At 39.5% G+C, this 23,707-nt stretch overlaps 1 protein-coding gene and 1 pseudogene across 1 annotated transcript in view; both read right to left on the reverse strand.

The window, feature by feature from the left end:
* The window catches only part of LOC132770573 (amine oxidase [copper-containing] 3-like), a 57,209-nt gene extending 45,799 nt beyond the window's left edge, over nucleotides 1–11,410 (reverse strand). The window contains exon 1 of the mRNA XM_067466006.1: nucleotides 9,740–11,410. Within this exon, the coding sequence (XP_067322107.1) occupies nucleotides 9,740–11,318 (1,579 nt within the window). The 5' untranslated portion in view covers nucleotides 11,319–11,410. The remainder of the gene's footprint in view (nucleotides 1–9,739) is intronic.
* Nucleotides 11,411–16,369: 4,959 nt separating this feature from the next.
* On the reverse strand, nucleotides 16,370–17,803 carry LOC137096592 (primary amine oxidase, lung isozyme pseudogene; annotated as a pseudogene).
* Between the last annotated feature and the right edge of the window lie 5,904 nt (nucleotides 17,804–23,707).

Consider the following 23,707-nt stretch of genomic DNA (forward strand, 5'->3'; position numbering starts at 1 on the left):
ATATGGATAACAAATTCCCTAACACTGAAAGTCAAGGAAATAAGCATATTACCAAGAATAGACTCAGACCACTCCCCATTAGTGATGAAATTACATCTATCTGAAACGACTAGAAGATGGAGATTAGACGAAAACCTACTGAAAAGAGAAGAGGACATAGAAAACAACAGAAAAAAGCTCAAGGAATTCTTTGACATAAACGATAAGGAAGGAACACACCTCTATACAGTGTGGGAAGCCAGCAAAGCTGTAATGCGAGGCAACTTCATTCAACAGAAAGCCAGAAAGAATAAAGTAAGAAGACAAAAATGGGAAGCAATCATGGAAGAAATTAAACAAGAAGAGAAAAATTTTAAAAAAGACCCCCGAGACAAGAAGAGTTCGGATAAACTAAAACTACTACATAAACAAAGAGAGCTACTAGAACTAGAGGAGAAAGCAAAAGAGTTGAAGTTTCTAAAACAAAACCATTTTATGAACGCTAACAAGCCAGGAAAATGGCTAGCGAAGAAGCTAAGAGGGAAAAGAGAAGCAACATTCGTAACAAAACTAAAAGATAAAGACAAAATATATACAAAAGAAGAGGAAATAAAAAGACAATTTATGAAATATTATAAAAACCTATATAAAAGAGACGAGATAAACAATGAAAAAATCTCAGAATACTTAGGAAATAGGAAAATTGGAAGAATCTCAGAAGAGGAAAGAGAAGAGCTGAATAAAGAGTTCTCTGATATAGAAATAAAAGAGGCAATCAAGAATCAGAAAACAGACAAGGCCCCTGGCCCGGACGGATTCACCGCAATCTATTATAGGATCTTCCAAGAAGAATTAATACCATACTTAAAAAGAATTATGAATATGATTAGAGAAACTAAAACTATACCTGGACACAGGCAAATATAACGGTGATACATAAAGAAAACTCCGACCCCGAAAATTTGAAAAATTACAGACCCATTTCACTCCTAAATCAGGACTATAAAATATTTAGCTATATAATTGCAGAGAGATTAAAAAAATTACTTTCAAAAAGAATCCAAGAAGAACAATCTGGTTTCCTCCCTAATAGACAGCAGAAGGATAATGTCAGAACAATAATAGACCTGATCGAATACTACGAGATTAATAGCCAAAGAAAAGTAATGCTTCTAGCACTTGATGCGGAGAAAGCATTCGACAGGGTAAATTGGGAATTTTTCAAAGCGATTATGAGGGAAATGGACATTGGATACCACTTTCAAAACATGATAAATGCAATTTATGAGAAACAAGAGGCAAAAATCTGCGTTAATGGGCAAGAAACAGAGTATATCGTAATAGAGAAGGGTACGAGGCAAGGCTGCCCCTTATCTCCCCTAATATTTATTATGACCATAGAGATACTACTCGACAAAATCAGGGAAGATAAAGAATTAGAGGGTGCAAAAATTCAAGGTTTGGAATTTAAAGTAAGGGCGTATGCCGATGACGTTATATGCGTAATAGAAGATCCGGAAAGAAACCTGGGAAAATGGATACAAACAATAAATGAATTCGGCGAGGTGGCGGGCTTCAAATTAAACCTGGATAAAACAAAAGCCTTAACGAAGAATATTGCACAGAAAGAAAAAGAGAGATTAGGGGAAAAATGGAACATCCAGATTGTAACTAAATTGAAATACCTAGGCATAATAATGACAGCTAAAAATATACAATTAATTCAGAACAATTATATAGAAGGGTGGAAGAAAATGAAAAAAGAAATAGAGAGTTGGAGAAACCTAAATCTATCTCCAATGGGAAGAATTGCCTGTGTTAAGATGAAAATATTGCCTAAAATTATTTTCCTCTTCCAAAATTTACCAATAATTAGGAACCAAAATTTACTAAAAGAATGGAATAAGGATATAATGAAATATATTTGGCAAGGGAAAAAAGCAAGAATTAATCTTAAAAATATGACCGAAGATACAAAGAGAGGCGGTTTTGCTGTACCGGACCTAAGAGCTTACTTCGAATCCTGCGCGCTGATGTGGGTCAAGGATTGGGTGGAACTAAAGAAGAAAAAACTACTCATATTAGAGGGAGTTGAACTAAGAACTGGTTGGCACCACTACCTATGGTATGGAGACCCCAAGAAAGAAAAGAAATTTGGTAACCATTTAATTAGATCCACAATCATAAAAACCTGGCAGAAATACAGAGCTAAAATTTGTGAAAAAACTCCATTATGGCTCTCTCCTCTAGAAGCTACCCAAAGAAGAGAGATGGGCTGGAATAATTGGCCAAAGTACAAAGATATATTAAAAAAAGAGATGGGCGAAAGAGTAATAAAAACACAAGAAGAAATGAATCGGATAAACAAAAATATATCGTGGTTCCAATATATTCAAATAACTGAATGCTACAAAAAGGACTATGCACAAGGATTCCAAGAACAAGACACCTTCTGGGACAAGATCTTAAACTCAAACAGGAAGATAATAACCAAGTTGTATAAGAAATTATTGGAATGGAGTTCAGAGAAGGAGGGAGAGAAAAAATATATGAAAAGATGGAACGAAAACTTTGGCAGACCTATTAAAAAAGAAGATTGGGAAAAGATCTGGAGAACAAAAATCAGATATACTTACGCAATAGACCTAAAAGAAAATTGGCTAAAGGTAGCCCACAGATGGTACATGACCCCCAAAAAATTAAATAAATCGTACAAAAATGTAAACCCTAAATGCTGGAAGTGCGGGAGAGTGGAGGGCTCATACTATCACATGTGGTGGGAGTGCCCAAAAGCAAGACGATACTGGAAAAGAATCCATAAAACAATACAGGAAATTCTAAATGTGAAACTACAATTTAAACCAGAAATTTTCCTGCTAGGAATACTAGACTCAAAAATGGAAAAAAAAATTAGACAAATTGATCTTCTTAATGACAACGGCGGCAAGAATATGCTATGCGAAATTATGGAAGAAAGAAGAAACTCCTGAAACTAAGGATTGGATTGAGAAAGTCCTAGATATCAAAAACATGGACAGGTTAACATATTTGATTACCAAAAGTAAAGGAACCCCTATAAAAGAAACTGATTGGACTAAAGTGATAAATTATACTGACCATTTGTTTGATAGCGCAGCTCAGTAAACAGAAGAGAAAACTATAAAGAAGATAAAAGTGAAAGAAGGAAAAGGAACCCCCCACTTAGAAGATATGAAGGAAGTCAACGAGTGAGACTTTGACCATCTGTCTCCAACACTTTCTTACTTAGTTCCACTTTTTCTTACTTTTCCTTCTTTATCCCCCCGCCCTCACTTTCTTTGACTCCTTATCCTTTCCCTCCCCTCCCTCCCCGTCTTCCCCCTCACACCCCTCCATCTCAACCCTCACTACTCCCATTCCCACCCTACATCTAGCCTTCTCTTTCAACAAGTTTTTTTTGTAATATGATGGAAACCCTTAATAAAAATTATTTTTTTAAAAAAAGCCACAACAGCGATCTCATTGAATGATGCCTCTTGTATTAACCAATAAAAACTAATATTGAACGATTCTACATTTCCATAGAACCCTAGAATTGGAGGTGACCCCCAAAGGCCATCTACTCCAACTCCCTTCTTCCAGGCATAAGGGCACCATCAAAAACCTCCTGGCAAAATCACTCTTCCCCCCCCCCCATTCCCCCGCCTCCTTGTGCATCATTTCTACATGACAGGAGGACTGCTGGAGCATCTAAATGGGAGACTTCTGGGTGTCTGGGTAGTTACCAGGAGGGCATCTAGACACCCCCCCAGGAAAGCCCGGGTTTTTGGGGGGTGCTGTGTGGAAGTGTCCTTAAACACTGAGCCATGGACTGACACTACAGGAAAACATGTTGTAACTAAACATGGGGGGATCCTGACAGAAAAAGACTATACACTGCCACAGAGTGTTGTGGGATTTCCTTCTCTGGAATTTTTTAACAGAGGTTGGGAGGCCGTCTGTCAGGAGTGCTTTGATTGTGTATTCCTGCATAGAAGGGGGTTGGACTGGATGGCCCTTATGGTCTCTTCCAGCTCTATGATTCTAGGAATTGCTACAGATATCCTGTTTCTGATGGTTGCAAACTATAAAATTCAATTTAGAGCTTTCTGTGCTTTCCACTTTTTCTGAAATGCCATTGATTTCTCTCCCCCCCCCCCCCCCCCCCCACTTTCTGCAAACAATGCTTTTACAATATCTGGAACTCTGGCGTGCATTCACAATAAAAAGGATTCTGCAGAAAAGTGCAGTCAAGCCTTTCTGAAGTTCAATGGCAAATGAAATTCCAAACAGTTTTATCACCCTCTAGTGGGACAAAGAAGAACTTTTCAGGATGAAAGATTGATTTATAAAATATACTGACTTTTTCTGATTGTTTGTGCTACATCAAAAAATGCTGCCTTTTTAATAACTTTTTTTCTAGCTAATGTTTGAATGGAATATAAGGTGATCCAGGGTGATTGGCTTCTGCCCTGCTTGGGCAACAAGGATTTCTTGATCATAGTTGTGTTGTTTTAAATCTAGGACCTTTTTCACATTGGTCTTTTGTGCCACTTCCAAAACAGTCTTTCTGTACATGGAAAAGTACTCTCAGTACAACAGGCACTTTCACACTTTCCCTTCAATGTTTCTAGAGATCTGTGTTTTTTTTACTTATCACTCTAGTGTCCTTTCCTCTGCCTACTCTTCTGCATTTCGGTATAGTGTGTGACATTGTGGAGTGTGTATCATTGCTTCCTGGCTTTTATAATAAAAGAAATGTCAGACATATACCCTTTCAGTATTGTCACCTGCACACACATCTCACCACCAACATGACTATTTTCAACTCTCAAAGATGATTGCCAATGGTTCCGAGATGTCTTAGTTCCTTCAATACCCTTGGGTGTAGTTGATTTGGTCCTGGGGACTTGAACTCATTTAGAGCGGCCAGGTATCAGTATACAAAAACATCTTATGCCACTTTAGAGACTAATGAAAGAACCTTGAGCTTGTTTGGAGGTTCTAGCAGGGGAGCGCAGCTATCGTAAACCCGGGACCGAAGACTGGAGACCTCGGTACACTCCTTCTATACCTGGGACGTCGTCCTCTTCCACCGAGCGCGCAGCTTCGGGAGGGATGCACATGGAGCGGTGAGGGAGGAAGGGGACACCCGCCTAGCCAGCCAGATCAGCCGAATCAACCCTGGCGATCAATGGGGTGACAGATGTCGCAGCCAGATCGCCCTCACATCCTTCTTGATTAAGAAATTGCACAACCAAAACCTCTGCCAGGTGAAAGACCACAGGGGATGCCTGTCAAACCCGATCCTGGTTCAAAAGGGAGTCAAACAAGGGTGTGTACTAGCCCCACTCCTCTTCAACATCTTTTTGCACGATTTCCCTACAGCCCTGGCCCAAGTTGACGGGCATAGCCCCAAGATTGGCCCAAAGCATGTCCCCCTTTTGCTATTTGCAGATGATGCAGCCCTATTATCCCTCTCTCATGTGGGCTTAAAAAGACTCCTGCATAAATTTGTTGATTTTTGCTAGACGAACGAACTGCAGGTGAACTACGATAAAACCAAAATCTTGGCGTTTGGGAAAAGCAACAAAAGACAAGTCTGGAAGATAAAGGGCCATTATATTGAGCAAGTAAAACACTTCAAATACCTAGGTCTCTGGTTTAGCAAAAACTTGTCATGGTCCACCCACTTAAAATATACACTGGCCCGGGCCAAATCGAGTGGCAGTGCGACCAGGAGGTTCTTCCACTCCAGGGGTAATCAATATATCCCTCTAGCTCTGCAAGTCTTCAAAGCAAAGGCGATGTCACAACTTCTCTATGGAGCACCCATCTGGTTAACCCCCAATAACAGCGCCATCAGATCTTTTCATTCGAAATTCCTCCACAAACTATATGGTGCCCCCAACTGTGTCCCGTATGCAGTTCTTTGTCTTGAATCTGGGCAATATTCTATTGAGGCTACTATCTGGCTAATCGTCATTAAATTTTGGCTATCTATACACTATCAAAGTCCCAGCGACTCTCTGACTCAACTCACCTTGAGCGAACTCCACCATTCCAAATGGTGCTCAACTGTCATAGCAAAGATCGGGGAATTGGGCTACGACAGCGATTTCCTGACTCTACTATCTTTTTCCGAGATTTTTACCCTCATCAAAAGGAGGCTGCTAGAAAGGGACTACAACCAATTGTTGAGCTTGGCAAACAAATCCTGCTCACCTATTAACTTGGCAATTCCATACACACAGGGAAATCCAGCCTTTTACATCACAGAGCTCACCAACCCCTCTTACAGAAGAGCCTACATGCTGGCTAGATTTAACATCATGCCATCGCCGCTCCATAGAGGAAGACTCAATGGCCTCCCGAGCGACAAGAGGGTCTGCCCCTGCAGCACAGGACAGCTAGACTCCATACCGCATATTCTCCTGCACTGTCCACTCTACCAGGAGCTAAGATCCAGCCTGCTAACACAAGCTATAGATTCACTGAAGAACCGCAGCGATTCTGACAAAGTGATTTTGCTTTTAAATTGCCAGGACTTTAGCTGCTGCCTTTCAGTGGCAAGATTCCTGAATGAAGTCTGCAAACTGAATGTGTAGCAAACGAGAAGCCCTTTTTTTATTACGTGTACTATGTTTTATACTCTTTGCCATGTTATGCCAATAAAGGCTTATTGTATTGTTGTATTGTTGTAATGAAAGAACCAGAAAATGATAGGGTCACTGTGTATGAGTAATGGCAAAATGACTGAAAAGGCAGAACTACTCAATACCTTATTTGCCTTTATCTTTTCCCAAACATTTAACAGTGCTCAACATAGGAGTTGATGGTGCAGAGGATGCACTAGAATAAATGTAGCACAGAATAGGTAAAAGGCAATACAGGAATATCTAGCCATTAAAAATGAATTCAATTCTTCATGACCAGGTGAACTACATCCAAGCGTATTAAAAGAAATGCCAAAAGTAATTTCAGAACCACTGGCAATCATTTTTGAGAATTCCTGGAAAAAAGCAGATTGGAAGAAGGCAAATGTTGTCCTCATCTTTAAAGTGGAGGTGGGGGAAAAATAAACAATTACCACCCAGTCAGCCTGACATCAATACCAAGAAAGATTCTTGAGCATGTCATTGAGGAAACAATCTGTAAGCACTTAGACAGAAATTGCATACTCACAAAAGGTCAACATGGGTTTGTCAGAAACAAGTTGTACCAAATGAATCTTACTGCTTTTTTTCTAGAGTTGCAAGATTGGTAGATGAAGGGAATGTCATGGATGTCGATTATTTTGATTTCAGAAATGTCTTTAACAAGGTCTCCTATGACATTCTTTCAAAGAAGCTTATAAATTGACTTGAAAAAGATGGTGGAATGGACAACATAGAAAACAGGGATAAATGTAAGGTATTCCACTTAGGCAATAAAAATGAAATGCACAGATATAGGATGGTGGACACCTGGCTTAAAAACAGTATACGTAGAAGGGATCTGGGCATCTTAGTAGACCACAAATGGAACATGTGTCAACAGTGTGATGCAGCAGCTAAAAAAGCTAATGCAATTCTAAGCCGCATCAATAGGAGTACAGTGTCTAGGTGAGTGAAGTAATAGTCCCACTCTACTCTGCTTTGATCAGACCCAGGCATGTAGCTGGGGGGGGGGGGGGGCTCAGGGGGCTTCAGCCCCCCACCCCCGAAATTTTCATGGTGGTTCGCGAATAGGCCTTACTGGTGCATTATTTAAACTGTTATGTTTATTCATATCATGATCTGATCACCATACTCAATATATCCCATATGCATGGGGGTATTGGGGTAATGATACAAAAGGTTTGCTAGGCTAGACCCTCTTTCACTCAGACTCAGCCCCCCCCCCCCGAAACTCAGCCCCCCCCCCCCGAAACCCCCTCTGAAAAAAAATTCACCACCACCCCACCCCCCCCCCCCCACCCCCCCGAAACGAAATCCTGGCTACGGGCCTGATCAGACCTCACCTTGAATATTGGGTCCAGTACTGAGCACTGGAATACAAGAAGGATATTGACAAGCTAGAACAAGACCAGATAAGTGCAACCAAAATGATCAAAGGTTTGGAAGCCAAGCCCTATGAGGAATGACTTATGAAGCTGGCTATGTTTAGCTTGGAGAAAAGAAGGCTGGGAGGGAACCTGATAGCCATGTTTAGGAATCACATTGCAAAGGAGAAAAGCTTGTTTTGTGCTGTTTGGATACTGGGGCACAGGTTGAAATATTCAAATGGCAGGAAAAGATATTCCAACTAAACATCTTTCTCTGGATGTTTAAAGTAGAGGTTGGATGGTCATATATCGGTAATGCTTTGCTTCTGTGTTACTGCATGTCAGGGGTTTGGACTACATGGTCCTTTGGATCTCTTCCAACTCTATTATTATATTCTATAATAACAAAAGGAGATAAAATCCAACCTCCCATGACTCTTCCATCAAGCACTATGATAGCTATTTTGATAGCCTGACTGGATAATTCAGCAGGAGGTAGAAAGCCCTGCCCTAAAGGGCTCTAAAGGTTAAAGTAAAGGTTTTCCCTTGACGTTAAGTCTACTCATGTCTGACTCTAGGAGGTGGTGCCCATCTCCATTTCTAAGCCAAAGAGACAGCATTATCCGTAGACACGTACAATGTCATGTGGCTGGCATGACTGCATGGAGCACTATTACCTTCCTGCAGAAGTGATCTACTCACACTTGTATGTTTTCAAACTGCTAGGCAGTAGCTGGGGCTAACAGTGGGAGCTCACTCCACTCTCCAGATTCGAACCACCAACCTTTCAGTGAGCAAGTTCAGCAGCTCACAGCTTTAACACACTGCACCACTGGGGGGTCTAGGAAACAACTATTATATGTTTAAAGATCATCGAAATCCTCAACTAATCAAAGAGAAGGAACTCTCCTTTCACATTTGGGAACACAAAATAATCAGACTACCACCAAAAAAGTATTTTACCACTCTGTGTGTATGTGTGCATTCAACTGAACTGTCAAGTAATGGTGATACCATAAATTTCATAGAGCTTTCTTATTTATTATTTATTTATTTTATTTCTGACATTTATATCCCATCCTTCTCAACTCCCGAGGGGGGACTCAGGGTGGCTTACACTAGCAACAATTCAATGCTGCAATATACAAAAACAGCAACAACACAATTGCACATTGAATAAAAACATTAGGTTAAAATCAATCTAACACATTATTATGAGCCATATAGCCATTTCCAAGTCCGCTTCAGCATCCAAAGACCCAATTTAATTCAAAACCTGTCCATAGTCTGTTCTCATGCCATTACCTGTGCTGTCAGCTTTGCTACCCAAATGCCTGGTCCCAGAACCATGATTTAACCCTCTTCCTAAAGGAAAAGCGGAATGAAGCCGACCTAATTTTGCTGGGGAGTGACTTCCACAGGTGGGGGGCCACCACCAAGAAGGCCCTGTCCCTCGTCCCCACCAGATGCGATTGCAAGGATGGTGGGATCGAGAGCAGGGTCTCTCCAGACAATCTTAAACTCTGGGACGGGGCATAGATACATTTGGACAGGTAAGTTGTGCCAGAACCATATATTTCTTCTTAGTGAAGAAATAGTCAGATATCGTTTTGCCAGTTCCTTCCTCTGAAATACAGTGTGTGGTATCTGGTGCTACGAATACAGAAATAAATATGCTACGTTTAGGAAAAATGACTGCAAAAGATAGTAACTTACCACCAATATCCATATCCACCTTGAACTGAAAGTTGTGAGTGTGAATTGTTCCCAGCACCCACTCTTGAACTCTGTTGCCAAATTCTGCAGCATCTCCAAAGAAGAAAGATGACTGAATGTATCCGCTGGCATAGGACCTGACACTAACAGCTCCATTTTGGTGAAAAATAAAGTCCCATACATAATCATAGTTAACAAATGAAGTTATGGACCTGAACACAACAGTTGAATCTACCAAACCTCCAAAAAATGGAGCCTGGCCACTTTCATAATGGCGTCGTATAGGCACGTCAGTATTCTGCTCAAATATGCAGATTGAGGCTTCTCTGGTGACAGGTGATGATGTATCAACAAAATAGTGTCTGTCCAAATAAGTAGCTAAGTAAGGACAATCCACACCCTGGATGAGTGTGTGGAGGTTACTTCCCAAGCCATAACTTATGTCCATATATCTGTTCTGCATTAACCCTGGACTGTTGGAGCCATAGACAGCAATTGCATCTTGAAGGCTAAGTTCATAGACTATTCTCTCACCATTAAACCTGATGTCGAAGACACGCGGCCCATAGAATGCATCTGTTCCAAAGGCAAAACTCCAGGACATGAAGGTGACTTGGTTATTCCTGATGCTGTAGCGTGGACCACGAGGTTCATAGTGCAGGGGACCTTGTCCCTTAGGGGGCACCCTCTGCTTTAATGATGAGTACCCCCCATCAGGAGGAGACTTTTTAACTTTGGCTACTTTTACATACCCTTCATTGAATTGTCTCTCAATATCCTCCATGTCCTCAAAGTATTGACCATTATAGAAAACTTTTTTCACTCTCCAGTCAGAAATATTTATGCTACTGACATCCAGTAGGACTTCAAATCCAACTGGATGCACAGGAAAGCCAGACACATTTTGGAAATGAAAAAGCCAGATTAGACGGTCTCCTGATTGGAACCCTGGAGGCATTGCATGAAAATACATAAAATTACTTCTATTGTAATCAAATACCTTGTGCATAAACTTTGGAGCTTTCAGATATTGCTTCTTCATGAATGTATTCCATTCTTGAATCTCATTCTTTAACATAAATCTTCTGAAATAAGGTAGCTTTCCACCATATTTCTCCACTGTGATATCATGGTGGTATGTTGGGTTTGGAAGAGGGCCCACCAAAAACTCAGTGATGTTTGGATCATTCTGATTTCCAAAATAAACTACAACTAGTGCTTGACGGACAGGTCTTCTTCCTTGATGGTCCAGAAATTCCAGAACCTCTGTTTTTGGAGGAAGCTGAAGTGTAATGGAATAAATGCAGTTGTCAGCTGGCTTTGCTTCAGAAGGATCAACCAGCGGCACAGCTAGGTTTTGATGAAAGTACCTATTCACCTGTGTCATCTCTCCTGGAGATAAATCATCAAATATCAGACTGTGCATATCTTGAGTTTTCTCCTCTAGTCCAATGTCTTGGGGAAGACTCTCACAAACCATGGATTTCCTTCCTCCTGTCTGGAAAGCCCAGACTATGATGAAAATTATGGCTGTGCATATAGCTAGGAGAGGATAAGTCCATTTCAAGTTCATTTTCATCAGTGCTGTAAGCAGCTCCCTATAGTTTGTAAAACAATTTGTAGAGTGCAGATTGTATAATCCCAGAGTTTATGTAGAGTTGCAAAGCATAATCAAATGAACTATGAAAAAGGACATGGCAAGAAGAAACTGAAGACTCTATAAATACCATGCTCTTAGATTCCGCCCATTCCGTGTTTAAATGCATTGCTCAGAGGAAACAATTATGAATTCATTTACACCCGGAATAAATGTATCCATTCAATCTAAATACCTCATTAGTTGCAGGATTGACAACAGATAAAATCTAAATTAAACCAAGTGTTCTTTTTAGAAGTGTGAATGCTATTTACATTGTTTATTTCACTATTGCAAACAAATAAATGAGTTAAGTTTTTTTTTCTTCTATTATGCAAGAATTCAGGAGTTTTGGGTCATTTCGTACCTTTGTAATAGTTAACAAATATTTCTGAGCAAATATATTATTTGACCAGAATCCTGAAAAGCAAAGAATCTCATTGTGATTCCTCTACAAAATGCCTTGGCTTCTCATCCAGAATGTTAAAAATGAGAATATTCCTTCTATGGAATTTGTGAGTTCTTCTTTCATAGTAAATGGTTTCAATATCAAAAAGACAGTTGCCCAGGGGAGGGGGGGATCCATCACATAATTTCAGTTGAAATTTATAGTTGCCAGAAACTTCCAATACTTTGCAACATTCAGTTCTCTTACAGAAGAAACACTTCTTAATGTTTCAAAATAAGCCTTGAAGACCATACTTGACATGTAAAATAGTTAGGTAACTTTAACAGAAACTTTATTTCTTGATGCTTTCCCAACAACACTTTCAACAGCTTCTTTTTAATGGTCAGACTTATCTTTCAACAACGGTCTTCCCTCTTACTTTCCCAATATGCATTACCCAATCTCTATTTTTAACCTGATATTACTCTAAAATGTTGAGTAAAGCAGTGATTCTCAGAGTCACTGTCCGCTGGCCATGCTGTCTTGGGATTTCAATATGGAAGACCAAAAACAGAAAGAACAGTAGCTATTGCTTTTTAAAACATGTAATACCTGAAATCTTCTAACCACAACATTTTAAAAAAAGTTCAAAATGAATTAAGATATATTTATCCTTTGGACAAAAATCAGATAAATTAAATTAAAACATCTGCCTTGATATTTTTTGCCATAAACACATTTTACTTTCTCACAAATTAAGAGGGCATTAATTCTATTGAATAATCTTTAGTAGGTTCATTGAATCTGTGAGGAGTTAACAAGGAAATAATTATTGTGATTTATGGCTTTTATTTTTATTGCTTTTATATGATTTATATTATATGTAAATAAATACAGTTTTAAACTGTATTTATGTTGTTTGGGGGCATTGATTGCTGACTGTAAACCACCTTGAGTCACCTTCGGGCTGAGAGGGGCAGTATATAAATATGGTAAATAAATAAATAAATAATTCAATGAGTATACTCTAGCAGTCTCTAACAATAAGATCCAGGATTTAGTTTTCTATCTCCAGTCATCTCTTTTGGCAGTTTCAATCAAATAATCAAACATGCAGATCTATTTTCTGATCCTATAGAGCAGGGGTCCACAAACTTTTTAAACAGAGGGCCAGGTCACAGTTCCTCAAACTGTTGGAGGGCCGGATTATAATTTGAAAAAAAAAACATGAATGAATTCCTATGCATACCACATCTCTTATTTGGAGTGCAAAAAATCACTTAAAAACAATACAATAATTAAAATGAAGAACAATTTAACAAATATAAACTTATTAGTATCTCAATGGGAAGTATGGGCCTGCTTTTGGCTCATGAGATAGGATTGTTGTCATCGTTGTTGTGTGCTTTCAAGTCATTTCAGACAGGTTGACCCTGAGCGAGGGCCGGGTAAATGACCTTCGAGGGCCACATCTGGCCCCCGGGCCTTAGTTTGAGGACCCCTGCTATAGAGTGTACAAGGCTGGTAGATCACAATCAAGGTCCATCTGCACTTCTACTAGTGGATTTAGCTCTATCATATCATCACATAATGGTCCTCCAAAGAGTTGGTAAACCAGGCCACAGTATCAGCTGGCACAGAGGAAAGGAAGTGGAAAATGAGAAATTCCTACCAATTTATGAGAACAGAGTATCATTGCCTCAGTCTCCATTGTTCCATTTGTTTCATGTGCAATTATACACAATTGGTTCTTAAAGACCACAGAAGACTAGAAATAAGTCTACATCTGACAATGCATGTGAGAAAGAGAATAAAGGATGTCTTGAATTTATATATGTTTTAAATGCTCAAAATTGGCCATAAATCCTAGAATTTTGGAGCCATTACCAAGCAAAACAGAACACGGGTCAATGTGATGCATTTTGCAACTATTCACATTTGATATATTTTGGTGGCCTGTAAACTTATCAAGAGCTATCCAGGATACTGATTGTCTGAACTAAAATGCATTCCAGTAACTCAAAGTCAGATTTTGCCACTCGGTTGTAGACATTTTAATACTGACTTAAAAGCTTGCTTGCTTGCTTGCTCATTTGCTTGGTGTCTCTTAGTTTGACGCATTCACAGAAACACATTTACACAGGAAGGAGAAGAGTTCACAAGGGCAACTTAAAATAATAGTAGAACAACAAACCACCTTCCAGTTCTTCTGATGAACATCCATCTGTTCTCTTTGTTGGAAAGAGTTCTCTATCCATGCCTCTCCACATGTGAAAGATCCCTACACCCAAAGAGAGGCCCATCCAATTAGACTGAATCAAACTGAGACCTAGCCTATAGTTCAGCCTTTAGCTATCAGCTGTTGCCTGTGTTCCCCCAAAGTTGATGATTATCAACCAATATTTTCCTGCCTAGATGTTGATACATACATTTCAAGTTGATTTTTTTTACCCATGATATCTGTAGAGATTGCTGAGGGAGGGAAACATGCTGGGATGGGTAGGGTGATGATATTTATTGCACAGCTCCTGATCCCTAGGCCAGTTGTAAAGATTGAACCAAAATAATTGTGCACCCGTGTATAACATGTTTCCTTCTAAATATGTATATTTGTGTCTCTGTGCATATTTCTATCTACTTTGTATGTGAGCTTTTACCCACTTCCACACAATATTTCATTCTGGGTTTGGTAAATAGATGGGATAGGTAAAATAGTCCCAAATCAGAATGGAGTTTCCATGTCTGATTTGAGATTCAAACCCTAGTTTCCAAAGTGATTGTCTAACAATCAAACTGCTATGCCACACTGCCTCATACCCCATGCTCTATCATAAGATTTCATGATGGCTTGCAAATAACATTCAAACAAGTTAAACAATGCAAAATAATAAATTTAATTTTAATAACAACATAATAAAATCACAATGGAATAAAAACATATTTTAAAATGATGTACATTATCATTTGGGAAGAAATAATGAGACCTAAAAGGCTTGATTAACAGCTAATTTTTTTCTTGGCCCCTAAATGAAATGAGTGTTCCATCATTTGAGTGTCATCAACACAGTATAACTTGAAAAGAGAAAGACTTCAACTCTCCAGCAGACACAAATGGTGAAAGTCCCTTCCTCAATTTTCAGTGTCTCAAACTATTTAAGACTGAAATGTTTTCAGAAACACCTTGAATACTAGCCAGAGACATATTGGCAGCAAGTGTAACTCCTAATCTGTGGAGTAGTAGCACATTCTTTCACTTTATCCTATGCCCTCTCTCCATTGTTGCAACTTGCACTTATTCCATTTCTATTTTTTACAGCATGGCCACGTTTTCAGCAGCTTACCACCACTGGTTGATGATTTTAGTTTTATTGAGTCTGAGTTGACGTTTTTATATGTGTATGTGTTTTATTTTATTGCATTTTATATTGTGCTTCATTTTTAAGTTTGTTTTTAGGCACTTTGTGCCGTCTGTAAGCTGCCTCAAGTCCCTTCGGGGAAATGGTGGTGGAATATAAGAATAAAATGTATTATTGTTATTATTTTACTGACACAAAAGCACAGTATGTCACAGCAAATGAGATCTATATGCTGGATTTCGTATCACAAAATCACAAGTCGAACACTTCCCAAGTGTCTAGGACTGTGTGATGTATTGTTATAATTATTATCATTATTATTATTCATTGTGGAAGAAAATAAATCATTATTCACAGTATTCCTCCAATACATTAACACCTAAAGTGCTGATTAAAAATTGATCTGTGAGGGGGAAGATATGGGTATTTTGTGAGAATCACCACACTACATACACAAACAAATGTGTTTGCTCCTCAGAAAGTGAGTCTCACATAATCATTCCATTTCATTCCATTTTGAATTATTTGAATATCAATCCCAAAATTCTCATGGGTCTATTAGGCCTTCCAACAATGTATTCCAACTATTGGAAAACCCTCTTTTTTTACCTGGAAAGAAAAGAATTATGTATATTCTTTCTATTACTAATTTGGGGAATCTACTGTCTATTTTGACATCAAGAAACAAGACCACAACATTTCTGCTGAGCAGGAGTAAAAAAAACTAGAAAACATTCTAAAAATTATCAAAAACCACATTTTAAGTGTCATGCTTACAAGAGCCCTACTACATATTTATCACTGGATGGTAATGAAAGGGAGGCATAACCTACCCTTGACTGCTCCTTCAAGCATTGTGACAACCATCAGATGGCTTTAACAGAGAATATTTCAGGAAATAATATTCTGCTCTCAGAGGTCCTAGGGAACATATATTCTCTCTTTAAGAGGAAAAACTAACAAAATCTCCCTTGAAAAACAGAGTTGGAGCTATCCTGCCACATTTGGGAATTAAATATAACTGGACACCCCCAACCAAAAAAAAATCTAGCACTGTGTGTATATGTGCCTTCAAGTCACCAGTCAACTAATTGTGATATCGTGAATTTTATAGTTTTCTTATGTGCAAAATATTCAAAATGTACTTTGCCAGTTCTTAGTTCCTTTTTCTATAATATAGCCTACAGTATCTTGTGTCACCACTAGATGGATAAAAGTATTACACTTTAGAAAAGTGTATATACAAATAGTCACTTACCACCAATGTCCATATCCACCTTGAACTGAATGCTGTGAGTGTGAATTGCACCCAACACCCACTCTTGAACTCTCTTGCCAAATTCTGCAGCATCACCAAAGAAAAAAGATGTTTGAATGTAGCCACTGGCATGGACCCTGACACCAACAGCTCCATTTTGATGAAAAATAAAGTCCCACACATAGTCATAGTTACCAACTGTAGATATGGATCTGAACACAACAGCTGAATCTACTAAGCCTCCATAAAATGGAGTTCCGGCCCCGTCATAATGCCGTCGTATAGGCACCCCATCATTCTGCTCAAAAATGCAGATTGCATTTTTGTGGGTAACAGGTAATGATGTATCGACAAAATAGTGTCTGTCCAAATAAGTAGCTAAGTAAGGACAATCCACACCAGGGGTAAGTGTAAAGAGGTCGCGTCCAAGGCCAAAGGCTGCATCCATAATTCTATTGTGCATTAGCCCTGGACTGTTGGAGCCATAGACAGTCATTGCATCTTGCAGACTAAGTTCATAGACTATCCTCTCACCCTTAAATCTGATGTCAAAGACACGGGGGCCCTGGAATGCATCTGTTCCAAAGGCAAAACTCCAGGATAAGAAATTGATTTGGTTATTCCTGATGCTGTAGCGTGGACCACGGGGTTCATAGTGAAGAGGGCCTGGACCCTTTGGTGGTACCCTTTGTTGTAAGGATGAATATCCCCCATCAGGAGGAGACTTTTTCACCTTGACTACATTAACATATCCTTCATTGAATTGTCTCTCAATATCCTCCATGTCCTCAAAGTATTGTCCATTATAGAATACTTTTTTCACCTTCCAGTCAGAAATATCTAAGCTACTAATATCCAGTTGAATCTCAAATCCCAAAGGGTGCAGATAAAAGGCAGAAACGCTTTGGAAATGATTAACCCAGATTAGGCGGTCTCCTGATTGGAATCCTGGTGGAAATTCATGGGAATACTGAAAAGTGCTTCCATTGTAATCAAAAACCTTGTCCATAAAGTTTGGAGCTTTTGGATATTCCTTCTTCAATAATGTACGCATTGCTCTGAACTCATTACGCAATAAAGTTCTTCTGGAATAAAGTAACTTACTGCCATACTTCTTCACTGTAACATCATAGTGGTATCTAGGGTGTGGAAGTGGGCCCACCAATAACTCTGTAATGTTTGGGTCCTCCTGGTTTCCAAAGTACAATGTGACTAATGCTCGTCGGGCAGGTCTTCTCCCTTGATGGTCCAGGAATTTCAGAACCTCTACTTTTGGAGGAAGCTGAAGAGTAATAGAATATATGCAGTTGTCAGCAGGCTTTGCTTGAGAAGGTTCAACCAGTGGTACCCCAAGGTTCTGTTGTAAGTACCTATTCACTTGCATCATCTCTGTTGGAGATAAATCCTCAAATATCAGGCTGTGCATATCCCATTTTTTCTCCTCCAAATCAAGGTCTTGGGGAAAACTCTCACAAACCATGAATTTCTTCCCTCCTGTCTGGAAAGCCCAGACTATGATAATGATTATAGCTATGCATATAGTTAGGAAAAGGCAAGCCAATTTCAAGTTCATTTTCCGCATTGCTGTAGGCAGGTCCCTGGGGTTAATAAAAGAATTTGTAGAGTACAGATGGTATCACCCCAGTGTTTATGTAGGGTTCCAGAGGAGAATCAAATGAGCAGTGAAAAAAGGAAATGCGGAGGAGAAACTGAGACGCAACACTGTTTCAAATCTATATAAATACCATGATCTTAGGGAACACTGCCCATTCATAATTGCTTTCAGAGAAAGCAGTTATGGATTCATTCACGCCCTTGATAACCTTATTTGTCCAATCTGAAAAGATAAAATCTAAATTAATCTTTTTTAAAGTACAATTTGGGCATGTAAATGCTTGTTACATTCTTTATTTCATTGTCACACACAAACAAATGATGTTAAAAGTTCTATTAGGTGAGCGTTAAAGCATTTGGGGTTGTTTGTACACTATTGTCAACTTGCACAAGTACACTCTTTTTTTGCACAAATAAATTCCTTACTCAGCATCTCAAAATGTAAAGAATCTCGTCATAAGTTTTCAGCCATATTTCTTGAGTTCTTATGAAAGATTAAAAATGTGTTACTATTCCTTCCATGGGAAATGGATTGTGTCCAAAAAGACAATTATGGGTGTGGAGGTTTTATTTGAACTTGGTTTTGGATGATATTGTTTGAAAGTTATGATTAGCAGAACCTTCTAGAGCTTTGCAACCTCCTGTTTTCTCTTGCAGCACAAATGCCTCTTAATGTTTCAAAATAAGTTTTAAAGACTGTAACCTGAGTCAGAAACCAGATGATCCACGAAGAAAGCTAGACAGGGAGAGTGTTTCCCTGCTGATTCTCCTGGATTTCTCAGCGGCTTTCGATACAATTGACCATTGTATCCTTCTGGGCCATCTCTGGGATGGGGTTCGAGGTCCCTGTTTTACAGTGGCTCCAGTCCTTCTGGGAGGGGTGGACCCAGATGGTATTGCTGTGGGACTCCTGTTCAACTTCCTGGCCTGTGCCCACTGGGAGATATCTTACAGAGTTTTGGAGTTTGGTGTCAAATTTATGTGGATGCCACCAACCCTATTACTCCTTTCCACCAAATGCTAAGGATGTTGTTCTGGTCCTGAACCAGTGCCTGTCATGAGTAATGGCCTGGATGAGGGCCAACAAGCTGAAACTAAATTCAGACAAGATAGAGGTACTCTTGGTGAGTCATAAGGTGGATTGGAGTGTGGGATTTCAATCAGTGTTGGATGGGGGCGCATTCTCCCTGAAGACACAGGTTCGCAGTCTGGGGGTGATCCTGGACTCATCGCTGACCCTGGAACCCCAGGTGTTTATGGTGGCCAGGAGCACCTTCACACAGTTAAGCCTTGTTTGTCAGCTGCACCTGTACCTTGAGACACTAATAATAATAATAATAATAATAATAATAATAATACTTTATTTATACCCTGCTCCATCTCCCCCATGGGGACTCAGGGTGGGGGCTAATATGAGGCCACACCCATCAGTACAGGTTTAGGTTCTCGTGGAGATTTCTGTGTGCATTCTGGAGCTTAGGAAAGTACTTTTATTTTTACTATTACTTCTAGTACTTCCAGCCAACTTCATGACTTCCACTATTATGTATAATATTGAATTTCTTCAATTCAAAGCACACTATTTTTCCTATATAAACATCTCTTAAAAATGGGAGTGCATCTTAGAAACTAGGTGTCTCTTGTGTATTTATGTTGGTGATTGTGGTACTGAAATTAGGGTGCATCTTACAATTGATGGTATCTTACAATTGAAGAAATCAGTACTATAAATCATGAAATGAAGGTGCTCATCATTGTCACTGCTACTGATAGAGCTACTCTACCTACATAAAAGTCCAGAAATTCAAATGAATTCTAAGAAGCTTAATATACAACAACAATATTGGCTTTATCATAAATGTCCATGGATTTCCCTGTATCGGGGTGAATCCATGAGCTCCTGGTGGGAAGGCTCCCATGTTACAGAAGAAGACACTGCTTCACCTCCCTTTTCGGCATGGAGCCCAGCTGGAAGTGCCTGTACATTGTGTGAACAATTTTCAACAATTTTATTATAGGCCATGGAACCATCAGTAACACCAACAGTCATTATAAATTCTACGCAAAGGGAAATAAAGAAGCATACGATGGGCAAATCAGACCATCTGATGAGGTCATAAGTGATCCATTGTATTATTAACCCTGCTAATTGCAAGATCTCAAAGCATTGACCCTGTGAGCTTTGAATCCATTACAACACTGATGGTGGCTCTCATTTGAAATTTCATTCTAGCAACTTTTTAAAAAATGCATCTAGGTTTACATCAACCATAGATTGCTCTATAATGACCTAAATAATAGCATACAAAGGAACTTTCAGGGATCAACATCTGCCTTGTCTTTCTCGAGAGTGTAGTATCACACACACACACACACAATCCATGGAATGATATACATGGTTTCATTTATTAATTTAAAGCCTCCTGAAAAACCTACAAACTATTCTCAGACCTTCGTTGTTTATCCCATTGACAAACAACACTGTTATCTGCAGTTTTGCTATTGTCTGCCCTTCCCATATCCATACAAAGTCCAGGAAGGTATCCCCAAGAGATATGGGCATCATACTGTACCGAATCATAACTTGCATTGAGAAACCTCATTTCATTGTCGAAGGCTTTCATGGCCAGAATCACTGGGTTGTTGCAGGTTTTTTCGGGCTGTATAGCCATGGTCTAGAAGCATTCTCTCCTGACATTTCGCCTGCACTTTGGCAAGCATCCTCAGAGGTAGTGAGGTCTGTTGGAACTAGGCAAAAGGATTTATATATCTGTGGCATGACCAAGGTGAGACAAAGGACTCTTCTCTGCTAGAGCTATGTGTGAATGTTTCAACTGACCCCCTTGATTGTCAGGCCACCACAATGGCCTGACTGCGCCTGGGGCAAACTTTTGTTGAGAGGTAATTAGATGTCCTTGTTTGTTTCCGCTCTGTTGTTGTGCTATTGCAATTTTAGAGTTTTTTAATACTGGTAGCCAGATTTTGTTCATTTTCATGGTTTCCTCCTTTCTGTTGAAATTGTCCACATGCTTGTGGATTTCAGTGGCTTCTCTGTGTAGTCTGACATGGTGGTTGTGAGAGTGGTCCAGCATTCCTGTGTTCTCAAATAAAATGCTGTGTCCAGGTTGGTTCAGAAGAGCTGCAAGACCAAGAACAAGCCACGAGAATAAAGATGAAGATCCTCCCAGAGAAAAAGTGTTCTTGCCATACATCAAGGAAACCACTGATCGCATAGGAAAGCTGATGAGGAAACACAACATACAAACTATCTACAGACCCACCAAGAAAATCCAACAAATGCTACGTTCAGCAAAGGACAAGAGGGATCCCCTCACCTCTGCAGGAGTCTACTGTGTACCATGCAGCTGTGGACAAGTCTAGATAGGGACCACCAAACGCAGCGCCCAAACACGAATCAAGGAACATGAAAGGCACTGCAGACTACTTCAACCAGAGAAATCAGCCATAGCAGAGCACCTGTTTCAAGGAACTAAATAGTTGATACTATTAAATAAGTTTGCACTGTAAGCATATGGGGTGAAATGAATCTTTACTTCCTTAAGCATGAAGTATTTTTAATTTGAAGGACGCTTACCTACAAGCTCTATTTTCATTACATGGAAGACATCAATCATTATATGTTTTAATAAGAATGAAGGTGTGTATATTTCTAGAAGGAACTAGTTCCAGGAAATGCAACAGCAGAATTTGTTTTCTTCCTCTTCACTTTTTTTTTCTTGTCAGGAGCGACTTCACAAACTGCAAGTCGCTTCTCATGTGAGAGAACTGGCTATCTGCAAGGACATTGCCCAGGGGATGCCCAAATGTTTTTCTTATATTTTACCATCCTTGTAGGAGGCTTCTCTCATGTCCCGGCATGGGAAGCTGGAGCTGACAAATGGTGCTCATCCGCGCTCTCCTTGGATTTGAACCTCCGACCTATCAGTCTTCAGTCCTGTCAGCACAAGGGTTTAACACATTGCGCAACCGGAGGCTCCTTCCTCTTCATATGATATCGCCAGATTCTTTTACAATCCTCTTCATATGATATCACCAGATTGAAAAATAAATTGCTGCATCATTTAAAATTGTTACCAGTAGATGGCAACCCAAGACCTTCTCCTCAAGCAATGTATATATACATATATTGGTATGCTTTGCTGTTTAGATTTAGGAGATCCCTGAACAGTTGAAATGTTCTTGGAGATTGTGGTGTTTTTATTTTACTATATGAACAATATTTTGATAACCTGGCATCAGCCACAGCTTTTTGCTCCTATCTTTATTTTCAGTGAACAATTTGAATTGAATACCTGAAGTCCAATGCTAAAATAAGATAAAAATGGCCAAGATGCCAATAGGGAAGAACTATGGAAGAAATAAAAATATATAACAATGTGTACAGATGCAGAACATTACAAATTTTATAGCGTGTGGTTTCTGGGCTGTATGTCCATGTTCTAGCAGCATTTTCTCCTGCCGTTTCACCTGCATCTGTGGCTGGCATCTTCAGAGGATCAGAAGTTGCCAGATCCTGAAGATCTCCTGAAGATGCTAGGCACAGACGCAGCCTGGAAATCATATAACACCCCAGTGATTCAAAGAGTGAAAGCCTTTGACAATACATTACAAATTTTATAAATGCATGCATACAAATGAAAGAGTCAGTGTAGAGGCTTGAGTACTGGATAAAGATTCTCAGAGGCTAGGATTCAATTACCTGGCTATAGAAACCCATTGGGAGACATTAGTTAAGTCTTAACCTCAAAGGAAGGCAATGGCAAACACACAGTGACACATAAATCTTGCCAAGAAAATCCTGTGAAAGGATCATCACAAGCTGGAACCAATATTAAAGCACATAAGTCAAACCATGGGAGGCATAAAATTGCCTTTTCTACACATATTTATTACAGGACAAGACTCACTACATTTAGAGGCCCTTACTGCTGTGAATTCTATATTAATCTTTATTTAATCTGGATCCCTTGATGGAAAAATAAATGAATTCATGGATGGATGGATGGATGGATGGATGGATATTGTTATTTATACGATTAGGTTGTCAAAAATTGCCAAGGAGATAGCTGTGTTAGGGAAAGCATGGGAAGAAATTAAGGAACCAAGCATCATCTTTGGGAATTATGTTATGTTCGCATGAGCGTTCATGAAATCATTCAACTTTACTGCATTCAGAGAAGTGAATTGCCATTTATGAACACTTATGCTAAACAAAATCAGCAAGTGATATTCAATTCATTAGCAATTTTCCACTTTTTGTTAAATTTTGAGAGCTAAGTGACCACTTACCTGTATAATTTTAAAATGTCATGTATCAAGTTCACATATTTCATAAGGCGCCCTACACCACTGGAGAAATTACACTGTCTAGCCGGTATTGCACCACCTGACATCCGCCGGGAAGTAGCAGCCAATAGTGAAAGGACCAAGGCAGCGACATCTCCAGCTCATCCCTTGTTTGGGTATCAGCTAGCATGTCAACAACTTAAATCAAGAAATAGTTTTCTAAGATCTACAGAGAAACTTGCTGGAACACCCCAGTAAGCGAGAGTCCAAAAGTGGCAGGTTCAAACCCAGAACCTCAATCAATGGCTGATACCAAATGAGAGACTCCCCCCTGGGCACACAGAAAACTGGGCGACTTGGAAGGCGCTGAATAGACTGCGCTCTGGCACCACGAGATGCAGAGCCAATC

Source organism: Anolis sagrei, chromosome 3, assembly GCF_037176765.1.
Source record: "Anolis sagrei isolate rAnoSag1 chromosome 3, rAnoSag1.mat, whole genome shotgun sequence".
Classification (NCBI taxonomy): domain Eukaryota; kingdom Metazoa; phylum Chordata; class Lepidosauria; order Squamata; family Dactyloidae; genus Anolis; species Anolis sagrei.